Genomic DNA, 21,810 nt, shown 5'->3' with positions numbered 1-21,810 from the left:
TTTGGGGTTTTGCAACGCTTTTGGTTTTCCACTGGTCCTCCTTAACTTTTCGACAAAAAAATATTTGAAAAAATATATTTTTGCGTGAAAAAACGCATTTTTTCGCTTCACGAGAGTCACGGCCGTGCCTCTCGGAAAAGAAAAAAAACGTGTTTTCTGTTTTTTTTTTCTTTCGCGAGGGTCATGGTTTTGCTTCTGCGAGAGGCACGGGTGTGCTTTCGCGAGAGTCACGGCCGTGCATCTTGGAAACGAAAAAAAACATGTTTTCTGTTTTTTTTCCTTTCGCGAGTGTCACGGTTTTGCTTCTGCGAGAGGCACGGGTGTGTTTTCGCGAGAGTCATGGTCATGCCTCTCGGAAACGAAAAATACGTGTTTTCTTTTTTTTTCCTTTCGCGAGAGGCATGATTGTGCTTTCGCGAGTCACGGCTGTGCCTCCCAGAAACGAAAAAAAAACGCGTTTTCTATTTTTTTTCCTTTCGCGAAAGTCATGGTTTTGTTTCCGCGAGAGGCACAGGTGTGCTTTCGCGAGAGTTATGGCCGTGCCTCTTCGGAAACGAAAAAAAACGCGTTTTCTTTTTTTTCATTTCTGTGAGTCACGGTTTTGCTTCCACGAGAGGCACGGTTGTGATTTCGTGAGAGGCACGGACGTGCCTCTTTCAGAAAGGGAAAAAACCCGTGCTTCCGTTTTGGTTTTTTCGTCCGGTTTTTTTCTCTGGTTTTTTCGTAAAAAAAAAAGTTCATCAAAATCTATCAACATGAAATCTAGTTTTGAAGATCTTGATGCGAGGAATCCAGCAATAAAAGCGGTTTGAGATTTAGATCCACAGTATAAGAGATAAAACATTTTAAATAAACGGATCTATGAAAAAAAAAAACTTCCAGGTTGCGACAAATGACGCTCACAACCTAAAAAATTGAAGTGATCTTTGCAATGAGTAGTCCTCAACTAATAATTTCGAGTTCTTGCAGATGCTCCCCCTGCCAAATCATAGGTGCGGATGGCGCGTCAAAAAATAGGCAAAGGAATCGGCCTCCATGTTCCTACCAACTATTTGACGCAAAAGAAGAGGAGGAAGCCCTGGCGTGCTGGCGCATCAATATTTTGGCTCTGATGCGCCCATCACCAGCCTGGTCAACGACCGATTTTTTGATAAGGCAGGGCACGGCTCCAAATCAAACAGCTCCTTAGACAGTCACGTTCTCAACAAGACCTCTCTGGCGACTTTTTGGTTGTCGACATTAAAAAATCGATCCAGTCGCATTCTTAAGAACCTATTTTCCATTGACTCGGACCGAAATTGACGCTGGCGGACCTAACCCGAACCCGATGCGCTGGGGGGCGCTCGGAGGCGCAGGGCGAATCGTTTTTGACGCGAAACAACCACGGGCCCTCCTTGTCAGCGACTTGTCTCTCTTCTCACCGCTTCGTCGTCCTCATCGCCTCGTTTCCCGTGGCGAATCAATGCCAAAGCTCCCGCGTGTTGCCGTGCCGGTCATTCTCCTCCATTGATGCCTCACGGGCGACGCAGTGACCGGACGACGCGCGTCCCCTCGCCCGCCACGCGTACGCGTGGCGCCTCCGCCTATATAAGCCGATCCCAGCGTGCCGGTGACACGCACAGAGTCTCCACCGCCGCAGCGCCATTTCTCCCCCTTTCCTCCCTCTCCTCTCGGCGTCTCCAGTTCAAAGCATGGCCGAGCGTTTCCCGGGCGACGGTGCGGCGGCGAACGGCTTCGGCCGCCGCCACCTTCACGAGGACGAAACTCGGCTCCTCTTCGAGGCCGAGTACCCGGCCCTGCCGGACATGCGGGTGCCCGGGTCATGGAGGATCAGCGCCGGCGGGTCCCGGTGCCACCACCGTCCACCGGGACGGCGCGGCGTGCGGAGATCGCGCGTATCCGCGCCTCTCTGCTGCGGGCCGCGAGGGAAGGTCCATGGTACGTCCCCGACAACCCGCTCTAGGGTCCCTACTTCCGCCGCCGCCACGCCGAGCAGTTCGAGGCCACCAACGGCGTCGTGCCCTCTGAAAGGCTCAACTCCGAAGGTCGGTGCCAATGGTGGGGCATGCCCGACCGCACGCTGGAGGACGTCCTCGAGTACATCGAGGGCGGCAACACGCCGAGGCTGGAGTACCCCGCTCCCCCGTCCATCTCTCGCCGGCGTGGGAGCTCGTGGACGCCAAGGCGCATTGACCCGGTGGCGTCCTCTTCCTCGTCCGGCCGCTCATCCAACTCTCCCTGCCTCCGCCCCGTCAAGCCGGAGCCCCAGGACACGCCTGTCAGCGCGCGCACCTGCAGCTCCAGCGTCCGCATTGACGACTCCGCCCCCGCCTCTGTCCGCCTCGTCCTCGTCAGGCCGAAGCCGGAGCCCGGCCTCCCCGCGGAGTACGAGGAGATAGCCCGGTGCGGCTTCTCCGACGAAGACGCCCTATGATGGGCGCGGGACGACTACCTCCGCGACGAGATGGTTCGGCAGCACCGGGCTTTGGAGGAGATAGCCGCCCGCAAACGTGGGCGCGAGGACAAGCACGGCGTCGTGATCCTCGACAACGACGACGACGATGACGCCCCCGGACCGTCCAACACGCCGCGCAAACCGGGGAAGGGTTGCAGCAGGGACGGCGGCCGCGGAGGAGGCGACGACGACGGTGGCGGCGACTACACACGGTTCTACCGCCTCCTCGGCATGTAGAACTGTAAGGGCGGCGAGGGAGACGGCGAGGAGCAGCCTAGTAGCGTTTTTTTTAATATTTTAAATATGTACGAACTCGCCGAAGTTTAGTTGAATTTACGCCGTGTTTGTGCCGGAATTAAAATTTTTTAAAAAAACATGGGTACCGTGACTGAGAGGCATCACACCCCCAGCACATGGTGCGCTGGTGCGTCTCCTGGGAGGCCAACGGCTGAAGATGCTCATAGTCTTCAAGGGAGTGATGATGGCGCTTGAGGGTGTTTTCTCTCTTTGTAGGCATTGTCGAAGAGTGATTCCTTCTTGTTGGGTTGTGTCCCGCTCGGAACTGAGGATGTCATGACGGCTTTTTTATGTGGCCGGACTCTTCCTCAAGGTTTGTCAGGATAGTTGTGTGTAGCTTTTGGCGGATGGTCTTCAACAGGGTCGATGTTTTTTTTTTTCTGAGAAAGGAAAATATACCTGCTATATTAACCAGGTTCTGGTACATCCGTAGGCCGTAGCAAGAGCAGAAATAACACACTCTTGGTGGGTGTCCCAGCCAGGTTTTACACTATTTATTCAGGCGATCGACCTTCTTTAGCTAAGTTATATGAGCGGCAGTATTAGCAGTGCGATCGACGAGCAAATCTCACTGAGCAATCCTGAAACAGATTCATATATAGACTCCTTTAGCGCTTGTAAAAGATGTCCTTGAGCCAAGTAATCCTCCTTCTCCGATCCTCACTAAGCTTCCGAACCACTTTCTTACAATCCATCTCCACAATGATATGCGACAATGTAACACCCCAGATGTAATTTATCATATTTGTACTCCGATTCTTGCCATTTCCGGCTTTAAGTTATGAGATTCGTGGTTGGGTTCTTGTCTTTGTTTTGCATTTTGTTCATGTCATGCATTTCATATCATGCCATCATGTGCATCTCATTTGCATACGTGTTTGTCTCATGCACCCGAGCATTTTCCCCGTTGTTCATTTTGCAATCCGACACTCTTATGTCCTCCGGCACCCCTTTTTGTCTCTTTTCGTGTGCGGGTGTTAAACATTCTCAGAATGGACTGAGATTGCCAAGCGGCCTTGGTACACCACCGGTAGACCGTCTGTCAAATTTCATGCCATTTGGAGTCCGTTTGATGCTCCAACGGTTAACCGGGGAACCGTAAAGACCTCGTGTGTGTTGCAGCCCAACACCCCTCTAAAGTGGCCCAATAACCCATCCAAACCTATCCCATGCCCTCCGCCGTCGGATCACGATCGCGTGGGCGAAAACTGCACCTCATTTGGACACTCCTACCACCTCCTACCTATAAATATGTGATCCTCTCCGTTTTTCTCGCGCAGATGAAACCCTAGCGAAACTCTCTCCGCGCCGCCGGACACGGCCGGACGAAACCGCACCCGCACCACTCCTGCGCTGCCACGCGTCCACCGCCGCCTTCCGTGCCGCCGGCCCGCCCGGGCCCATCGCCGGCCACCGCAGACCCGCTGCGTCCGCCGCCCGGCCCCCGCTCTCCTCCGCCTGCGCCCGCGCGCCCCGCGCCTCCCCGCCGCCGGCGCCGCCCTTCACCGCCTCCGCCGGGCACCGCCCGCCCTCGCCGGTCCGAGCCGGAGCTTGCCTCCGTCCCGCACTAAGCTCGGCGGATCCCACGCCCGACCGCGCCTGCCGCCCCCGCGCGCCTCCGTCGACCGACCTCGCGGGCGTCCAAGTTCGGCGACCACGACCTCGCCGGCGAGCTGTTCTCCGACTCCGGCCGCCGCGTCCCACATCTCCGACGAGATCCGATCCGGCCACCTCAGTTCGCGTGAAAACCCTAGATCTTGTGGGGTATTCATGTATTCATGTTGCTACAGAGAGATCAATGCTTTGTTTGAGTATCTTCAGTAAAGGGTCTTCGATCCACGTTTGCCAGTTCAAATCCACGTTGGTCGCACCTTGTGCATGTAACCATATTGGACGCCAAAAATTCAGAATTTTTTGAATTTTATTTATTTATTTTTCGAATTTACTATTCATCGGACAGATATTTTTGTTCTTTTTGTCACGAGCTCCTCGAGTGTCGAAAGACCACGAAAATTTGGTCGCACCTTGCGCATGTAAGCATATTGGAACAAAAAAAATCAGATTTTTTTGAAGTTTTTTTTAAACTCGGATTTACTGTTCATAGGGCGGTTTTGTGGCGATCAAACCCGGTCAACGGGGTCAAAATCTGGTTTAGGACAAAACTTGTCCGGTTTTGAGACCCGAGGGACCAAGTCTGTACTTTTTGGTAACTTGAGGGGCCAAAAACATATTTTTCTCTTAAATAAACACCGAAGAGCTTTGTTTTTTTTTTTTTGTCTTTCTGATGAATTCTTGCAAAGAGCTGAGGATTGATAGTGACAACATTATTACATATGATTAAGGTATAGCACTAAGTTGTCCCTATGATTTGTATATCTGCAATCTGGTGAATGAGTCCTCACATTATTTTTGTACCAGGTCGAGATTAATCATTGTAGTAGTTATTACGGCATCATCACATTCAGCAGCGTGAGCAAAATCTTGCATTATCTTGCTCAGATTTTTCTTATTGAGCTGGACAAGACCAAATAGACAGTAGTCAGTTCAGTTTCTTATTTTCCGAAACTTAATTCTATTTGGTAGATATCTATAGCTCATCTATAAGTACATGTCGATATTATGGTGATATCAATACATGGAAATTTTTGAAAAGAACACAATGTTATGATCTTTGACAAAATAGAATTTTGCCGACAGGGAGTTTGAGGCTATCATTGATGAGGTATCCTGGAGAGTTGCAAGCTGCTTGTCTTGTTTCGAATCATGTTCCTGTTGTTTTCTCCCTGCTGAGTGTATTATGTGGGTAGTGTAATCATCATGGTCTCTGAGGCTATGTATAGACTTGAAGCACTGTTTTCTTGAAAATTGACCCTGTAAATTCCTGTTTTCCTATAACTGATCTTTCAAAATCCCCCTTGTATTTTAATGAAGTTTGGCATCAGGCTCTTTGAGATAACTCATTAGTTGCTACTGATGGTTAATCTCATCCATGTGCCAAACAAAACTAAGGCCTTCTTTGGTTCATAGGGTAGGAAAATCGTAGGAATAGAAAAGTCATAGAAAATGAGATGACATGTATCTCAAATCCTATGAGTAGGAATAGGAACGGAGATGCTCTTTGATTCACATCATAGGATTTTTTCATTGAGTCTAGGCTAATGTTTATTTTCCTATGCATGTGGAGGATAGGAAGAATTCCTCCATAGGAATAGGATTCCATTTCTACAAATCAAAGGGCTCTAAAGGAATTTTTTCTATAGAAATCCTATCCTATGAAATTTCTACAAGATTCCTCTAAACCAAAGGAGGCCTAAAAAAGAAACTGAAATGGGTGACACCTACCTGGCACCATAGAGCTTCCGCTCAGGAGGCGCATCAACGGTGCGCCCCAACCACTAGTATCAAATAATGCCCTTTCAATCTCATCATCAGAGAAGTCCTTGATAGCAGGTTGTTCATCTCATTGAAACGGATGCATCAATATTCTGGAGCATCTCTTGAACTTGATCACAACCATCAGAAGTATAGAGGTTACAATAGAAGACCAGTGCCAACTCTCGCATTTCATCATCTGTCAAACAAACACCGCCATCATCTTTCCATAAGCACCGGACCGTATTCTTTCACCATCGGTGTGATGCTCTGTTTTGGAAGAATGTTGACGACTACAACGTTTGCTGACGCCATCTTCCTCCTTGGAGGCGTTTTTGAAAGATTTTGCTCACTACTCCCCGGTCGGCTTTCCTCATAAAAATCGGTCCACTTCGTATTTATTTGTATTTTGTCCATCTATCTATATGAAACCAGCATTTATTTGCATTTTCTCCATCTATCTATATGAAATCGGCATCGGCAGAACGCCTACATTGGATCATAACAAAAAAATTGCCCACTTTAAAAGCAAACTACCTTGGATCATAACAAAAAAAAATGCCCACTTTAAAAGCAAACTTGTTCGAATACTCAGTACACGATGTTGTTCTAGTGCCACGTAACTAGGTAACTAACGCATTAATTCCAGTATGTAATGCACAACGAACTTAGCAAAACTCGCAAAGAGTGGGGTGGGGTATTTGCAACAAGATGATGTCCGTCTTAGCATTTCTTCACCCGTCGGCAGCACACACCTTCTATGAGAGCACCCATGTCAAGTTTAGGACTTGAACCCGGATGGGCTGGTTCCACCACAAGGAACCTAGTCATCTAGGCTAGCCATATTGATGTTGTACTCAGGTTTCCCCGTCGGCGTCTCCTTGGGCCCCAGGCGGCAGCGGAAGGTCCGGAACATGGGGTCGTTGGGGCACACCGGCAGCTGCTGTTGCAGGATGTCCTGGGGCTGGAGCACCGGCGCCGGAGGGGGCGCCGGAGGGACCGAGCCAGTGGCAGCCAGCTGGAGCAAGCCGCCGGGTGTGGCGGGGTCGATCATGTAGGGAAGGTCCTTTCTTTCGTAGTTGGCGCATGGGCTCCCTGAAATCCATCCGCCAAAGAGATCAAGTCAGACTATATATTTCATTGTGCGTCAGGAAGAAGAAGATTTAACCAAAGCGTCCATGGTGTCCATCAAGCAAAGCAGATACTGCTACTTACTGAAGTATGCAGCTGCAGTGGCAGGGAACTCGGTCACGATCCCGTCGGCGCCCACCGACAACGTGTCCGTGGCGATCTCCACCAAGGGGTCGGCCCAGTAGTCGAACGCGAGGTTCATGAACTCATTCTTGAGGACGCCGACATACACGTGCAAATTGCCGGCATGCAGCCTGTCGACCAAGGAATTGGTGAACCCCTCCAGGAAGAAGCCGTTGACCCGCGCGGCAGAGCTGCGCCTGAGCTTCACCGCGTTTGCAAACTCTAATATCTCATCCACCGAAGGCTTGGAGGCGTCGCTTATGTCGAACTCGATCGTCAGCACCCGCTGGAACTTGGGGAACGTCTTGAACGCCGCAAGCACCGGGGCGTCCTCTGACTGTATGAGCACGCGCTGCTTACAGGTCTCCTTGTCGTACCCGGACTTGACAAGCGCTTTGGAGACCGCATCCACCACGTCAAGGCTTCTGGCTATAAGGTACGTAGCATGCTGCACTCGGTAGGTACAAGACCTCTCTTGATCAGTTGGACAGAATAACAACATAGGTAACAGGAGCGAGCAAATGAATCATGTCAAAAGTAGGATGCTATATATGCTGTCTACCTCTATGCCAATCAGTATACCAGTGATGTTGCTGGCTTTTGCAAAATCAAGGAACTCAGCCAGTGTCATAAATTTGCCAGCGTTCTTCGCCGCAGGATTTCTCTCCAGGCGTGCGTCTGCGAATGGACCGACAAGGTTGGCTGCTCCGGTGAACAAAAAACATGTGACATCAATGTTAGTGTATGCAAATCTTTGGCAGAACAAAATAAGGAGTATGTCTTGCTTCGCACGTTTTAAGGTTTGGATCTCGCTCCATAAGAGATCAAACGAGAAAATGCCCGACTTGTTCTGTATCTCATTGACAGTTGTCATTTTTTCCAAGAAAGTTGTGGCTGCTGTCGTGCTGCTGTTGAGATCTGTAGAGCCCAGGCAGAAGGCGACCCCGTCTTTCGACATCCGGACCCAGCAATCTATTATGTCCGCGCCATCTTTCACCGCTTGTTGGTAGGCAAGGTCCGTGCTGTCTGAGAAGACGCCACTCGCACCATTGTGGGTTATGATCAGTGGCCTGACGTTTGCTTCTACTCCTGCTTGAGTGGAGGGATCAGTATATTGTGTTACAAGATGGTGATAAGTTAGCAAAGCAACACCATGGATCAGGAGAAGATTGCCAGATTACCTGGAGGAGCTCCATCTTTAGCAATAGGAAAAACGAATGCATTGCCCTTGGTATGTGCCATGCACACTGCAATTAAAGGATCCTCATGAAGATGTTGTCAACAGGAATCAAAAACGAAGAGCTAAATTGTACGGGTACGTTCCTATCATGTATAAAGTAACATTTCAAAATTTTCATCAACATCCATTTCAGTTATAGCTTCTTCCATTTCAGTTCTTACCTATGGCTCCTGATGCGGTAGGTGGATTGTCTGTTAAAACGCCGTCGACCGAGAAGTCTGAATTGTCTATGAACTGCAAGATTTCCGCGCTGGGATCATAGCTGTAGTTGTAACTCATACAGGGATCATCATTGGCAAATCCAGATGCGTACACTTCCAGCCCTAGGGCATGTGCATCTTTGACCAAACTGGTAGACGGCTCCAAGTACATATCCTTATTCTGTGGCCAAATAAATTGCTTGGGAACAAGAATCCCCGATGCAAAGGCCTTGATAGATTTCAGGTCTTTCAGAAGTTCTCCATATGTTCTCTTTGTCGTAGGCTCAACAAGGTCTTCACGGAGAAACCGGAAAATCAACTTTATATCACTTCTGACCTTTCCACTGAGACTTTTTAAGAATGCAAATTCTGGTGAGGAGACGCGAGTGACAGGAAATTCTTTTGGTAGTCCCAATATGTAATCTTCGCCACTTAATCCGTGCTCCAGAAAAAACGAGTTGTACTAAAGAAAATATGAACTTCTATTAGATAGAGAACATGGTACAGTACAAAGAGATCCTTGGTGAATCTTTGAATGTTAGTGAAACCACATCTACCTCTATGTTGACCCAAATTACATGAAGCTCGCCTTTTTGAGCCAAGACGCTTTGAACCACATTGTCAAGCGACAACAGTTCCTGTGTTCTGTCAAATGTATTTGAGCGAGACAAAACATTCTGAACCACTGAGGGATAATCAAACCACGTGACAAGTCAATACTTTGCAACAGGAAAAAAGAAGAAGAATTAAAAACAGAACCTAAATGGAAAATCAGAAATGATTTCAAAGGATCAACCATTTGGAAGAAAAAAACTTTCAAGGATCCATTTGAACCTTATTCACTCCAAATATGGAAAAATATATGTGTTTTTACCACGTTTGCAATTGCTAACTTCATCATGGAGCATGGATAAAGTACTTTGATTTTACGGTTACGATTTTCAAGATAACCAAGATTATTTTTTCTGCTTACATAGGACACTATGTAGCTCCTCTGATTTGAAATCCAGAGAAAACCATCCTTGAACATCTCGTCCATTCACTTGATAAGTCGAGCCCCTGTCAGCGAACTTCTCAGCAATATTTGACGAATTGTCAAGTCTCAAGCTGCCATGGCAGAAGCCCACACCGTCGCTAGAGAATTGCAGGTCGCAGAACAGAACCACCTCACACAAGCTACTTCCCATTGCCATGCTGTATGCAAGCTGGCTTGACTCAGGCACTACCCCAGACAAACCCCCACGAGCAATGACTAGAGGACGACGACCTGTAGGACAGTACTAGAAAGATTAGCAGCACGGCAGACAAACCATAATGTAGGCTGAAAGAACATACTTTCTAGCTCACATTCTTCTATACAAAATACGCGCTTTTCCTTTGTCGCATGCTAAACAAAAAAAATATCCCAATTCATAACTCAGCAATGGGCTAGATGCTTACCACTCAGAGTCAGCCATCCCGGTACTGGAGGATCCGAAGCAGCCTTGGTTCCATGAAGAAGTAAGAGGATCAAGAAAACGAGAGGATATGTTGCTCCCATTCGGGTTAGAGACGAGCACCCTGCTGCATCACACAAATTTCACAACAGATGCAACATACGTAAGTACCATGCGTTCACGAGAGATGCAAGATAGACAAATCTGTGTCTCTTCACGAATCAATTCAGACAATAATCGCGGAGGCGCAAGCAAAACAGTTGCAGAATTAAGGGAAAGGATGACAGCATCTCACCAGACCTTGTGGGGAAATTCAGGCTTCAAATGTGCTAGCGCGACGGAGTGGGTTTGGGGAAAGGGATCTAGCACCCACAAAACTAGAGGAACTAAATTGTGGATAGGCGGCAGGCAAGGCATGCATGCAAGGTCTCTAAATCAGACTGTGGAGAGGAGGCAAAGGAGGAGGCAGAAGACGAGGCGAAAGGCTTCTAAAAATAGGGGCCTCCCGGGCGATGGACAGGGTTTTGACATGGCATGGATGATCGTCTCTCACTCACTTGTATGGCGAGTCTCTGCTCCACCTCAACAGCCAGAAAAACCTCCCCTTTTATATAAAAATGTAAAAGGGAAAGAAACAGAGAGATGGTTTTCTTTTCGTGCCATTGCTGGAGTCAGAGCAACTCCATCCAAGGACCTTAGACTAGATATCCTGGACGTGTTCGGTGCCTTCTCGCCGCTCCCTTGCTGAACCTACATGCATATGTTCAGAATTCAGATAGATTAAATGGGACGGGACACAATGTATATATGATGAAAATTACACGATGCAGAGGTTGGTTTAAGAAATCTAGCAAAATTTACAGAAATAACTGGTCATGAGAACATAAAAGGCCAGCATTGGATCTGAGGCTTTGACCTCTGTATGCTTTCTCCCATTTCCCCAATTAGAGACGGCCGCGAAATCTCACCACGAACGGAACGGACTACGGAGGCTGTGCCCGGGAGACGGGTCGAGCACGACGGAGGGGAGGAATAACGACGAGGACATAGGGTTTTCTCCGACGGGAGTAATGGATGGACGGGGAGGCGGCGGCGCTACGGAGCCCTGCATGCCCTAGGCGCCGAGAGGAGGAGCGCGGGGAGACGGCGGCCCTCGCCATCCGCCGCGTGCCGGTGGGAGCGGCGGGGATGGGTGGTGGAAGTGGCGGGAGTTAGAGGGAGAAGACGGCACGGCGACATTGGATTCCGGCCGCCGGCAGACGGGACGAAGGCGAGGCGGCTGCTGAGCGGCGGAGCGTGCATCGAGTACAGTGAAAACCAGCCGGGTTAATATTATTTTTAAAATGATGAAAACCGATGGATTTCCTGAACCGGAGATCCACATATACAATGAAAATCCGAATTGACAAATGAGAGTAAACTATATGATAAAAAATTCATATTATATTTATCTAATATATGAAGTATATATTTTTTTTGACCCGAATATATGAAGTATATATTTGAAATGGAGGGAGAAGCCGCGTTTTCCACTCCTCCCGTCGGAGAGGGCGTGGATCCTTGCTTCCTCTCATCGCCAGGCAGCGTGGGGAGGTGGGGATCACGTTCTTCTCATCCCATCGTGTAGATAAGGTTAGCTTAGTCCCCATCGGCGTTAATTGGAAGGGATCGACGTAATCCGCCACCTCCTCTTCACATTGGTGTTGCTTCGGGGCGGTGCTGGGATGAGAGTGGCATGCCCTCCCGTCAATCTGCGGATCCGGCGGTTTGTGTGCTCCTGGGATGGTCGACGTCTTGGTGGTGACACCGTGCTCCAGTTCTAGGCCCTCTCAGGCGGTTTGGTGGTTGCTCTGGTCTACAATTCGTCGATGGCAGCAGCGGATCGGGCGCACCCGGTGAAGCTCGATTTTGCTCCTCATGGATCCCACAGTCTGTGTTCTCTGACTTCTTTGGATATTTGTGCGATATCGACTTCCACAACTTCAGCTCATGCTCGGTCACGCTGGTCCCTCGAGACCGTAGCACGGAGATTTCCAATCCGCGTTTACAAACAAAGTTTGGCCAGCCGAGGCTCGGGAGCAGCAATGGTGGCAGCGGCGGTGCACTTGTGGCTCGTGATGGAACTTCAAGCTGATGTGCGTCTCAGGGACATCCTTGTAATTTTTTTTCTTTGTGTGAGGTGCTTTGTGTTGATATTTATCCTCTATAACAAATCTGATGGCTTATTTTTGAAAAAAAAGGAGGAAGCATTTTGTTTGCAAGTACGGGCGGATAACGAGCATGTTTGGCTCCTTAAGGTTTAGAGGCTCGCTAGCCTAACGAGATAAAATTTAAGCTCAGTTTGGATCGTTACATCCGCAAAAAAAAGAAATTTAGATCGTTAAAAAGCTCATGAGTGCTTGCAAACGCTAGTTACCGCTTCTCGTACGTCTAATACTGTAACATCCCAAATTTGCAATTTGGAATGTTATACACTAGATCATCATGCATATCATGTTTTCTTGCATTTTGGTTGATCCTAGAAATTTCACGCAACTCAAGGACCTTCGGAGAGAGTTGGGGATTTTGTTATTTTCATATTTGAGAGTTTTCTCGAATTTGAAAAGAGGATCATTTGAATTATTTATTTCATCTTCAAAATTTTTTCCGATAACAAAACAATAAGAGAGGGAATAATATGACTTTCCCAAATTTAGGAAAAATGAAGATTTAATAAATAGATCAATTTTGGTTTTGCCGGAGTTTTGTTTGCGTTTTATTTGGATAGGAAAAAATGCGCGTTTTCAAAAATTGCATTCTAGGTCCGGAGTAAAGTTCATTTTGTTCGACTCATTTTTAGGAGTCGGGGAAAATTTACTTTAGAATTTTTGAAGCCCGTTTAGATTTTCTTTCCTGTGTTTTTCTGCGCGCGAAACCGTTAAAAAAAAGACTCCAGCAGGCCAGCCGGGCCAAAGGCCCAGCCAGCCGGCCACCGCCCCGGCCTCCCTGCGCGCCGTGCGCCAGGCAAGGCAGGCGCCAGCCGCCGCCGCCTCTTGCTCTAGCCGAGTCCGGCTAGGGTTAGCCCCTCCCCTTTCCTTTGTTTCGTTTTCCTTTTTCCTTTCTTTTTCTTGTCTCCTACCCCAAGTTTTCTCCTCCCCTCCCCAATATAAATACCCCAACCCCCCCCCCTCTAAACCCATCAAATCAAGCCCCAAGCCGCGCCCTACACCGCCACCGCGCCACCCCACACCCGCGCCGCCGCACCTTGCCCACGCCGCCGCCGCCGCCCTACGCCACGCCGCCGGAGCCCCTCGCCGGAGACCTCGCCGGAGGTTGCCCCGCGTCTCTTTTCCTCGGATCATTTTCTTCTAATCGTTCCGATTCTTTTCTTCTCTTCTGATTCGTTTTCTAGATCGGTTTTTCGTTTCGGTTTTCTTCTCCGAAACCCTAGATCGGATTCGTTTTCTTTTCCGATTTAGTTGCCTTTGGACCGTTCGTCCTAACGAACGTGATCACCGGATTCTTCTAGGTTAATGAACGTCCGTTCGTTTAACCGTTCTTCTTTTCTTCTCGTCGGATTTATTCCGCGATCGCGATCTCAGATCCGATTTTCGTTCTAGTCTTTCTTCTCACTCGTTTATCGGAATCAGGTGATTCAAACGCCTGGAGTTTCGTTTCGAAACCGCCATTCCGTCTAATCAACTTAAACAAGCTTTTGCCCCGGTAAAATTTGACCTAGTTTCAACTTGCTAGAACCGAGTTGTTTTCTTCCGCCGTTTGTTTTTCGTTTCTTTGTTCGGTTCGTTCTTTCTTTGCAACCGGAGTTCTTAAGTTGAACTTTCTGGTTCGATCTCTTGTTCGAGTTTTACCTGTGCATTAGATGAGTACTTATTGTGTGCTTGTTGTTTGTCTGCGATAGATCACCCGGATTGCGCCGCTTGTTACTTCGAAACCCTAGGTCTCGCGGATCATCAGCAAGGCAAGTAACACTTTGATCATACCTTTTCTACAACCCATGTTTTATTGCATTAGATCAATCCTCTCACATTGCATGATTAGGATCTAATTAAACTGTGGGATGGGAAGTAGATGAGGTAGTACCTATTACCTGTTTATTATGAAACCTTTGGGAGTTACTTCTACGTTTGCTTATTATGCCATGCTATGCTAGTAGACGTGGATTGGGTGAGTGATATCCATGACAGATGTGAGTTGATAATTTTAATGGTTTATCTAAGGTGGCAACTTAAACACACATCTGGGTGGATTGAGGCACCTGATGTCTATCAGGACTTGCCTGTTTTTTTTTTGGACCGCCACCCAGGCTCAAAGGGATCATAAGATCTTTCATGCTAGAAACTTTCCTGTGCAGCCACAAGCCATTATGGGCTCTGGCATAGTTGACTAAGTTGTGCGAACTCTTACGGGGTGGACTAGCAGATGTAGGGGTTGTAGGTGGTACGGTCTACCCCACATGTAAGGTGCTAGCGCTTTTGAAAGACTGTGTCTCGGTCATCCGTCTTCTCAAACACCATGTAGTGCGAGAAACCAAATGGAGGCGATCGAGTCTTGTGGAGAAAAGTGCGCAAACCTCTGCAGAGTGTATAAACTAATCATGATTAGCCGTGTCCCCGGTTATGGACAACTTGAGTATCTAGTACTTGAATATCATGTGAATCTCAACATGTTACTTCTAATTAATGTTGTTGGGTTTTAATTGTTCACTTAATTGGGATTGAGAATGCTGTCAACCATTCTCAATGTTTAACAACCACCATGATAGTTAAATAAATTTATTCCTTTGCAGTAGGGAAAAATTGGCTTTACGCAAAACTGTAACCATAGAGCTTTCCACCAGCCATATATGCATATAGTATAGCTGTTTCATTCCATTACTCTCTATGTGTTACATTGCCAGCATATTCCATGTGCTGACCCGTTTTCGGGCTGCAACTTCTCATGTTGCAGACTTTTCAGACGACGAGTAAGGTGCTTTTAGGTTGTGGTTCTATACTCAGTGATGCCGTTGGAGTTGATGGACCCATTTATCTTCCGAGTCTTCCGCTGTTATCGACACTAGATGGCCTTAAGCCATGTGTATTGTAATAAGTTCTCTTTGAGACAACGATGTAATAAGTGTGTGATTGCCACTCTGCTATAAATCCTTCGATGTACTGTGTGGTGTCAGCATTACTGATCCAGGGATGACACCTGAGCACAGAGCGCTTGATTCATTCGGGTCGGGTCGCGACAAACACTATAGCGTCATTGTGCCATGAGTGTGTTTCATGATGACAACTCTTTTTTCCTTTTTTGCAGGGTTTCATGATGACAACTCGCCTAATCAACTTTGCCACTATTCAACTCCGAGACATACCAACAGAAGATTTGTGTTCTGTGATGCGGGCAAAGCCAATTGTGATTAAAAGGTCTACACCCGAGCTAGTGAAATACTCCCTTCGTCTTAAAATAAGTGTCTCGAATTTAGTACAATTATATTAAATCCGATCTAGAAAAATATGTTGAGAAGGGGAGAGTACAAATGAGTTTAAGGAGCTACTCATGAGCTCGATTGATAGGAACTTTAGCTAAGCTAAGAACAAATACGGACTTGATAAGCAGAAACGAGACGACACATGTTTGTAAACATATACGTGCAACAACTCGTTACTTATTTTCAAGGGGGGCCCCGGGCTTCGAGTTCCTTATCAAGCACATGCAAGCTGATGGGATGAACGTAAATTTCAGCGACCGACAACAGTAAAAAGGAGCTCAAAACCAAACCAATATACTATATCATCACATTTATCTACTGCACTGCACTTAGTGTATGCACCACTCTATTGATCTTTGCAACAATATTGGATGCGTGTACTCTACTTCCTACCGTAATTAATCTCCAGAGGTAGGTATGATCCCCTTTTCAGGTCTGGTGTGTTCTGCTTTGAATTTGCTGCAGCCTCTAGCTCTGCTATACATATGGGCTCTTGAATTTTGTGGTAGATGAACTAGCTACTAGCCAGATGACCTTGCTAGTACTGTAGATGTAGCAGCAGAGGTGATCAAGTACGATTTTCTTATTTGTCTCCTGTTTCACCCGATCTGGGGACTGGGGTACTATCTTTAATGCTGTGCCTCACGCTTAGTGGTAGCTTGAACAAAGGTATTTTTGCATGATTTGAAGTTCATCCCAAAAGGCCTCCTCAAAACCCCTTCTTGTATTGGGACATTCAGACTTAATTTCAAGACAATATGAATGCATATTTTCTCAGTGTTTCCTAGCTAGGATTGAGGGATATTTGGTGAAAAGTCTCACTGGCCTGGCTCGGATAATGGGATTTCATCTTTAACCCTTTCTTTCATTGCACTCTGGAGATTTGCCCTCTCCAATCTAAGTGACCTGTACTTGGGACCTGAACAGAGCCTCTTCCCCAAGAAAAGTCTAGAGTACCCTTGCCTCGTCTCCGATGGCCTTAGGACCATGGCGGCGCGGTGGATCTCGGTCCTTGTCGGCGGGAGGGCTTTGTTTTCAGTTGTTTTTTCGCGTTTTGTTGGGGTTTGTGTCCTGCTTAGGAAGACGAGACGGCGGCGGCTCCCTGAAGATGGAATAAGGTTCTCCCCGCCTAGTCCCCGTTCCGATGGTGTGTTTAGTATCATCGGTGGGCGTGTGGAGATGCGTCTCCGGCGGATCTGTCCTTGGTGGATTTGCTCGGATCTGCTCGTAGTTCGTCTACATTCATGTGTTTTCAGGTTGGATCCTTCTGATCTACGCTACTCTTCATCGGCGGCGGTTGTTGTGCTGCTGCGCTGGTCCTATGGGGTCTTAGCACGATGACTTCCCGACTATTTACTACAACAAGTTTTGCCCGACTCCGACTAGGGAGGGGCGATGACGGCAGCGCGCCTTCGACTCGCTTCAGTGCTTGTAGTCGTCGCTAGGTGTTCTACGAATCTGGATGTAATTTTTATTATTTTTGGTATTCATTGCACTGCCATGATTGAAGATGAATAGATTGGAAGTTTTTTCGCAAAAAAATAATAATCTAAGTGACCTATCTTCGCACCCATACCCCCTATAAACCTCTATTGGAGTCCCTTTTCGGCTTTGATATAAGTGACGATGTGCTATGCTCGTTTGTGAGAGGTGAGTGTGGTCAGTTGCGACCCTTTGCCGCTGTGCTCAATTCATAGTGGCCATGTGACCCCCGCCCCCCGCACCCCCCTCCCACCCCACCCCCAGGGTCGGTGATAAGTACAATCTGTTTGGTAACCTTTTGGGTAGAAGGCGAGTGGAGTTTGTGGAGGGATTAGGCGTGAGAAATAGATTTTTACTCTTTTTGCCACATGATAGGAATTATTCCGCAATGGAGCCGTGCCGACGAATTAAGAAGGACCCCATTGGAAGACATTGGTGCGAGTTGGCTCCCTCACTCTTATACCTTTTCCACTTAAACTTCCATTCCATCTGACTCCAAACCCCACAAACCAACATTTCGAAAAGGAAAGAATGAGCCCATTTTGGTCTTTCCTAATAATGCCGGGCCAAGGTGACAGATGTAAATGATCAAGGAGCGAGGGGAAGAAATCACTGCTCATAAGAAAGGGCAAACGGAACATGCACGCGTTCTACATCAGTGTGTTTGTGGCTTGTTCATCTTTGTATGCAAGATCTCGTGGACTCCGGCCGGCCGGCTGACTAGCGACTAGCGAGCGAGGGTGCCAGACAGACCATGCGCGCCCGGGACGCCATTGATTGACTCACTCGAGATCTCTTCTTGCCAGCGCACCCCGCCGGCCGGCCTCCATAAATCCCTGTCTCGATCTCCAGTGGCATCGACGTACGTCACCATTCCCCTCGCCTCTTCCTCCCGCTGAATCCATCCAAGCCCTTCACTGAGCCGCGCACCTTCTTCCCTCTTACTAGTTCCTTCTGCATCCAGCTTTCAGCTCATCCGTCCATCCATCCATGGCGCCTCGCCCTGCAGCAGCAACCGGCATCGCCATGACCACCGTTGTAGCGCTGCTCGTGGTCGTCGTCGTGGCCTGCCAGCTGCCGTGCGTCGCCGGCGGCGGCGTGACGACGGTCCAGGCCTTCGACGGGACGACGACGCTGGGCCTGCAGGGGCAGTACGCGGCGGACGAGCAGGAACTGGTCGGCAGGAAGCCGAGCGCCAGGTACATCAGCTACGCGGCGCTGCGGGCCGACGCGATCCCGTGCGACAAGCGCGGGCAGTCCTACTACACCAACTGCGGGCCGATGCAGCAGGCCAACCCCTACACGCGCGGCTGCTCCGCCATCACGCGCTGCGCCCGCAACATGAACTGATCCGTCCACCCGTCGGCCGTCGACATGGGTATGCATTGTGGTAGATCGATCGACCGATCGGTGTGGGTGTGGTGCGGACGGACGCACGCGCGTACGTGAGCGTCTGATCTCGAGCATGCATGATTAGTACGTAGCAGCACGTACAGTAATTATGCAGCCTCCATTATGTTTGGTCAGCATTATGAACTGCATGTCTGTGTAGTGAAAATGTAAGTCTGTGTGGTGGTTAATCAGCTGATTTTATGTTTGGTCACTTGAGTCTAGCACCAGCCATTATGCAGCCTCCACTTTTTTAACCGGACGAGTTAATTTGGTCTCTACTTTCAGTCAAAGCAGTGCAACCGAACAATAGTAGTGTACCAACTGTTCGCACGCATGCAGCTTCAGTAAGATAGAAGACGGATAGACCAGGAAAGAAATATCAAATCTGAAGTTTTTTTTTTTGGAAAACAGGAAAACTGAAAATGTAAAGAAATCTGTCAGAAGAACTTCTTTGGGGAAGTTACCAAAAGGGTGCAAATTAATTAAAACACTGTATTCCTATGTTCTAAAAATACGAAACAAAATCACACACACACACACACACACACACATTATGAAAAAAAAACTAAGGATTCTAGGAAAAGCGTAATAAAATAAGCTATGAACATTCACGTTTTATGTATTTTTTCCCGTGTAACTTATTTGTAGCTTTACCTAATTTCCATTTAAAAATATCTATAATTTACCCTTTTTGAACAAGTTCTAGTTACAATCAAGTTCATTTTCAATACTTTTATTCCAAGTTATAATTATATACCATGAATTTTAACGGAATTTGTTTGTTTCAATAATTAATTACTTTGAGTTTCCCTTTTTTTTCGTGTAATCTATTTTTCCTAAATTTATGGGGTTCTCCTTCTCTGTGGTGAGTAGGTTACCATATGTCAATGCCATCTTGCGTATGGCCATGATCCAATATTGTCTGATGTTGAAAGTTTATGAAATCCTTCCTCGCAAAAAATTTAATTATAAAATCAAAAGATATTTGGTGTTGGAGTCACGGACCAAAATCTGGTTTACAAAAAGATAAAAAAATGCCAGAGAATTGCAGCACAATTGTAAACCCAGGCCACAGGATGAAACATGGCTTGAAGGCTAAGAAGACGACTAAAACCATGCCATTGTTGTGGTGGTAAAAGCGTAATAAAACAGAACAATACAACTCATACGCTCTCTTTTATAGAATCCATGAATTCCGTAACTCAAGACATTTTGTGTAAAAAATACAAACAAATTCATGGCATTTCAGACCTTTCTAATTGAATAGGCCGTCCATTTCGTGTAAAAAATACAAAGAAATTCGTGACATTTCACCCGACCTCCCACCACCACTGTCTGCCTCCCACGACCCACGATCATCACCACGCCTCCTCCTCCCCCGCACGGGCATATCGCACTCCGAGTCCCTCTCGCCTGCTCCACCGCCGCAATGGAAACAACACACCCGCTCCATATGGCGGTGGACTTCATGGTGTCCAAGATGGACAACCTGATGAACTAGGCATGGCGGAGCTCGATCAGGCCCATGCCATTCGGCCTCGCCTGCTGCATGGCGGAGACAATGCACACCAGTGCCTCACGCTATGTCTTCGGCCACTTTGGCTCGCCTTCTGGATTCATGGCGACAACAGTTATATTGAAATTGCATATATAGTAATGACTGTTCATGGCAATTTCTCAAGATTTCTTGATTAAGATACCCTAATAATCGAGTCATGATAAAACAAATTTGCGGCCTTGTGTTACTTTTGATGTGGTAATGAGTCTTTTTACTGAAAAAACATTTTGTACACTTGAAATTTTATTTTGACTATATCTGACCAATAATACCTAGTTAGATGTGGGTAATATCCAGATGTAGCTAACATTTGGAGCATCATCTATTCTCCACAGGGTTTATGATCAAAATGCCAGAGGTTCGGTGGGTGATCTCGATGGGCAGCTGCACCATCGGCGGTGGATACTACCATTCCTCATACTGTCATGCATGGGAGACTGGATCATTCCCATAGGTGCGACCAGATCATTCCCGTGGGCATCTACGCTAACCGCTAAAGCTCTATTGTATGGTGTTCTCTAGTTGCAGTCTTGCAGAATAAGATCAACAAGCGCATGGATTTCCTTCACTGGTTGGAGAAGTGAATCAATGCCTCAAACCCTGGGTTCATGCTTGCTGAGTATCTCTGGGATCTGTTGTGTTTTTCCTTTTCTTTTGTTCTTTCTTTTCTATTTGGTGAAATAAGTGAAGCACATGCTTCCTGGTCAGCAAACACGCCGTCGTAATTGGTAAGTAGGTGTGTGTTGGCTATTAGGTGCCTACCTTGCTTAATTTACAGGCCATGAACATGCTACGTACTGGTGGTTGAATAGTTGATGCTTATGGTGTACCCCAATTTGTACTCGTATTTTGTATTTGTACTGCACAAGTGATAAAAAAAAAATTGTAGTCTATGCAATTGTGATGATGTATACAATGTTATTGGAGTTTGCGACCGCTAACTGAGAGTTGTGAGTGTTGAATTTTTCGATCTTTGCTTCTGAAACTGCTTTGAAAACTACTTGAGGAGTATCAATGAAGTCTCGCAGTGACTACTTGGGGAGTATGAATGAAGCGACACAGAGGAATATTAAAACTACTTGAGAATCAATGAAGCGTCACAGAGGAGTATCAGGGAAGTGCTATACAAGTAGTCACTGGCATATGTATTGGGTGAGGTAACCCTATAGTATAGCAGGTCACATGTTTAGCATCCAGTACTGATTTACTCGGATGCTCATGCTATAAGAGGATGCTGCCGTGTTTCCCTTCTTGTCAGGTGTCACTCCCCATGCCCATAAAAAAGAAGAGACAATAGTTAGCCGAAATATAGGATAAAGACCAAGATATGAGAGATAGCCTAAGTTCAGAGTCTCGACCATAGGAATTAGAGGAATCAGAAACACCTGCATATTGTATTAGTTGTATATGTTGAGACGCAAGTGCCAATGTCCAATACTATGGCGGCTCATAAGTACGAATCGTTTGGATGAAACTTGTCGTTCAGAATCAGTGGCGGATCTAGGGGTTGGGTGGTGGGGGCCTTGGCCCCCACAAAAAAATGCAGATTCACTTTTACTAGTGCATATGTATATACATTATTATAGTTTTTGTGCTGTTTAATCCTCATTGCCCATACTCTTGCCCCCACTATGGTAAAATTCTAGATCCG

The 21,810-nt window shown here is 47.3% G+C and overlaps 2 protein-coding genes across 5 annotated transcripts; one reads left to right on the top strand and one right to left on the bottom strand.

The window, feature by feature from the left end:
- Window positions 1-6,675: 6,675 nt before the first annotated feature.
- Window positions 6,676-11,568, bottom strand: LOC125525987 (glycerophosphodiester phosphodiesterase GDPDL7-like). Of its 4 annotated transcripts, XM_087528991.1 has the most exons (11): window positions 11,223-11,567; window positions 10,550-11,004; window positions 10,259-10,381; window positions 9,792-10,085; window positions 9,376-9,503; window positions 8,780-9,281; window positions 8,560-8,625; window positions 8,171-8,467; window positions 7,941-8,080; window positions 7,340-7,826; window positions 6,676-7,219 (listed from the first exon to the last, which is right to left on the bottom strand). In XM_087528991.1, exons 3-11 carry the CDS (start codon window positions 10,356-10,358, stop codon window positions 6,948-6,950), a joined length of 2,286 nt encoding a protein of 761 aa, XP_087385117.1. In that variant the 5' UTR covers window positions 10,359-10,381; window positions 10,550-11,004; window positions 11,223-11,567; the 3' UTR covers window positions 6,676-6,947. The 4 variants fall into 4 exon arrangements, with proteins under 4 accessions (XP_087385117.1, XP_048546973.2, XP_048546961.2 ...); XM_048691016.2 differs by having other exon boundaries at window positions 10,555-11,568; XM_048691004.2 differs by having other exon boundaries at window positions 10,550-11,567.
- Window positions 11,569-17,879: 6,311 nt separating this feature from the next.
- LOC125537677 (protein RALF-like 22) lies at window positions 17,880-18,812 on the top strand. The gene has a single exon (XM_087540134.1). The coding sequence runs from the start codon at window positions 18,200-18,202 to the stop codon at window positions 18,557-18,559; it is 360 nt and encodes a 119-aa protein (XP_087396260.1). The 5' UTR covers window positions 17,880-18,199; the 3' UTR covers window positions 18,560-18,812.
- The last annotated feature ends 2,998 nt before the right edge of the window (window positions 18,813-21,810 follow it).

This window comes from Triticum urartu, chromosome 1A (genome assembly GCF_056163025.1).
Source record: "Triticum urartu cultivar PI428250 chromosome 1A, HENAU_Tu73, whole genome shotgun sequence".
Taxonomy (NCBI): domain Eukaryota; kingdom Viridiplantae; phylum Streptophyta; class Magnoliopsida; order Poales; family Poaceae; genus Triticum; species Triticum urartu.
This window is presented reverse-complemented; position numbering and strand designations above follow the sequence as displayed.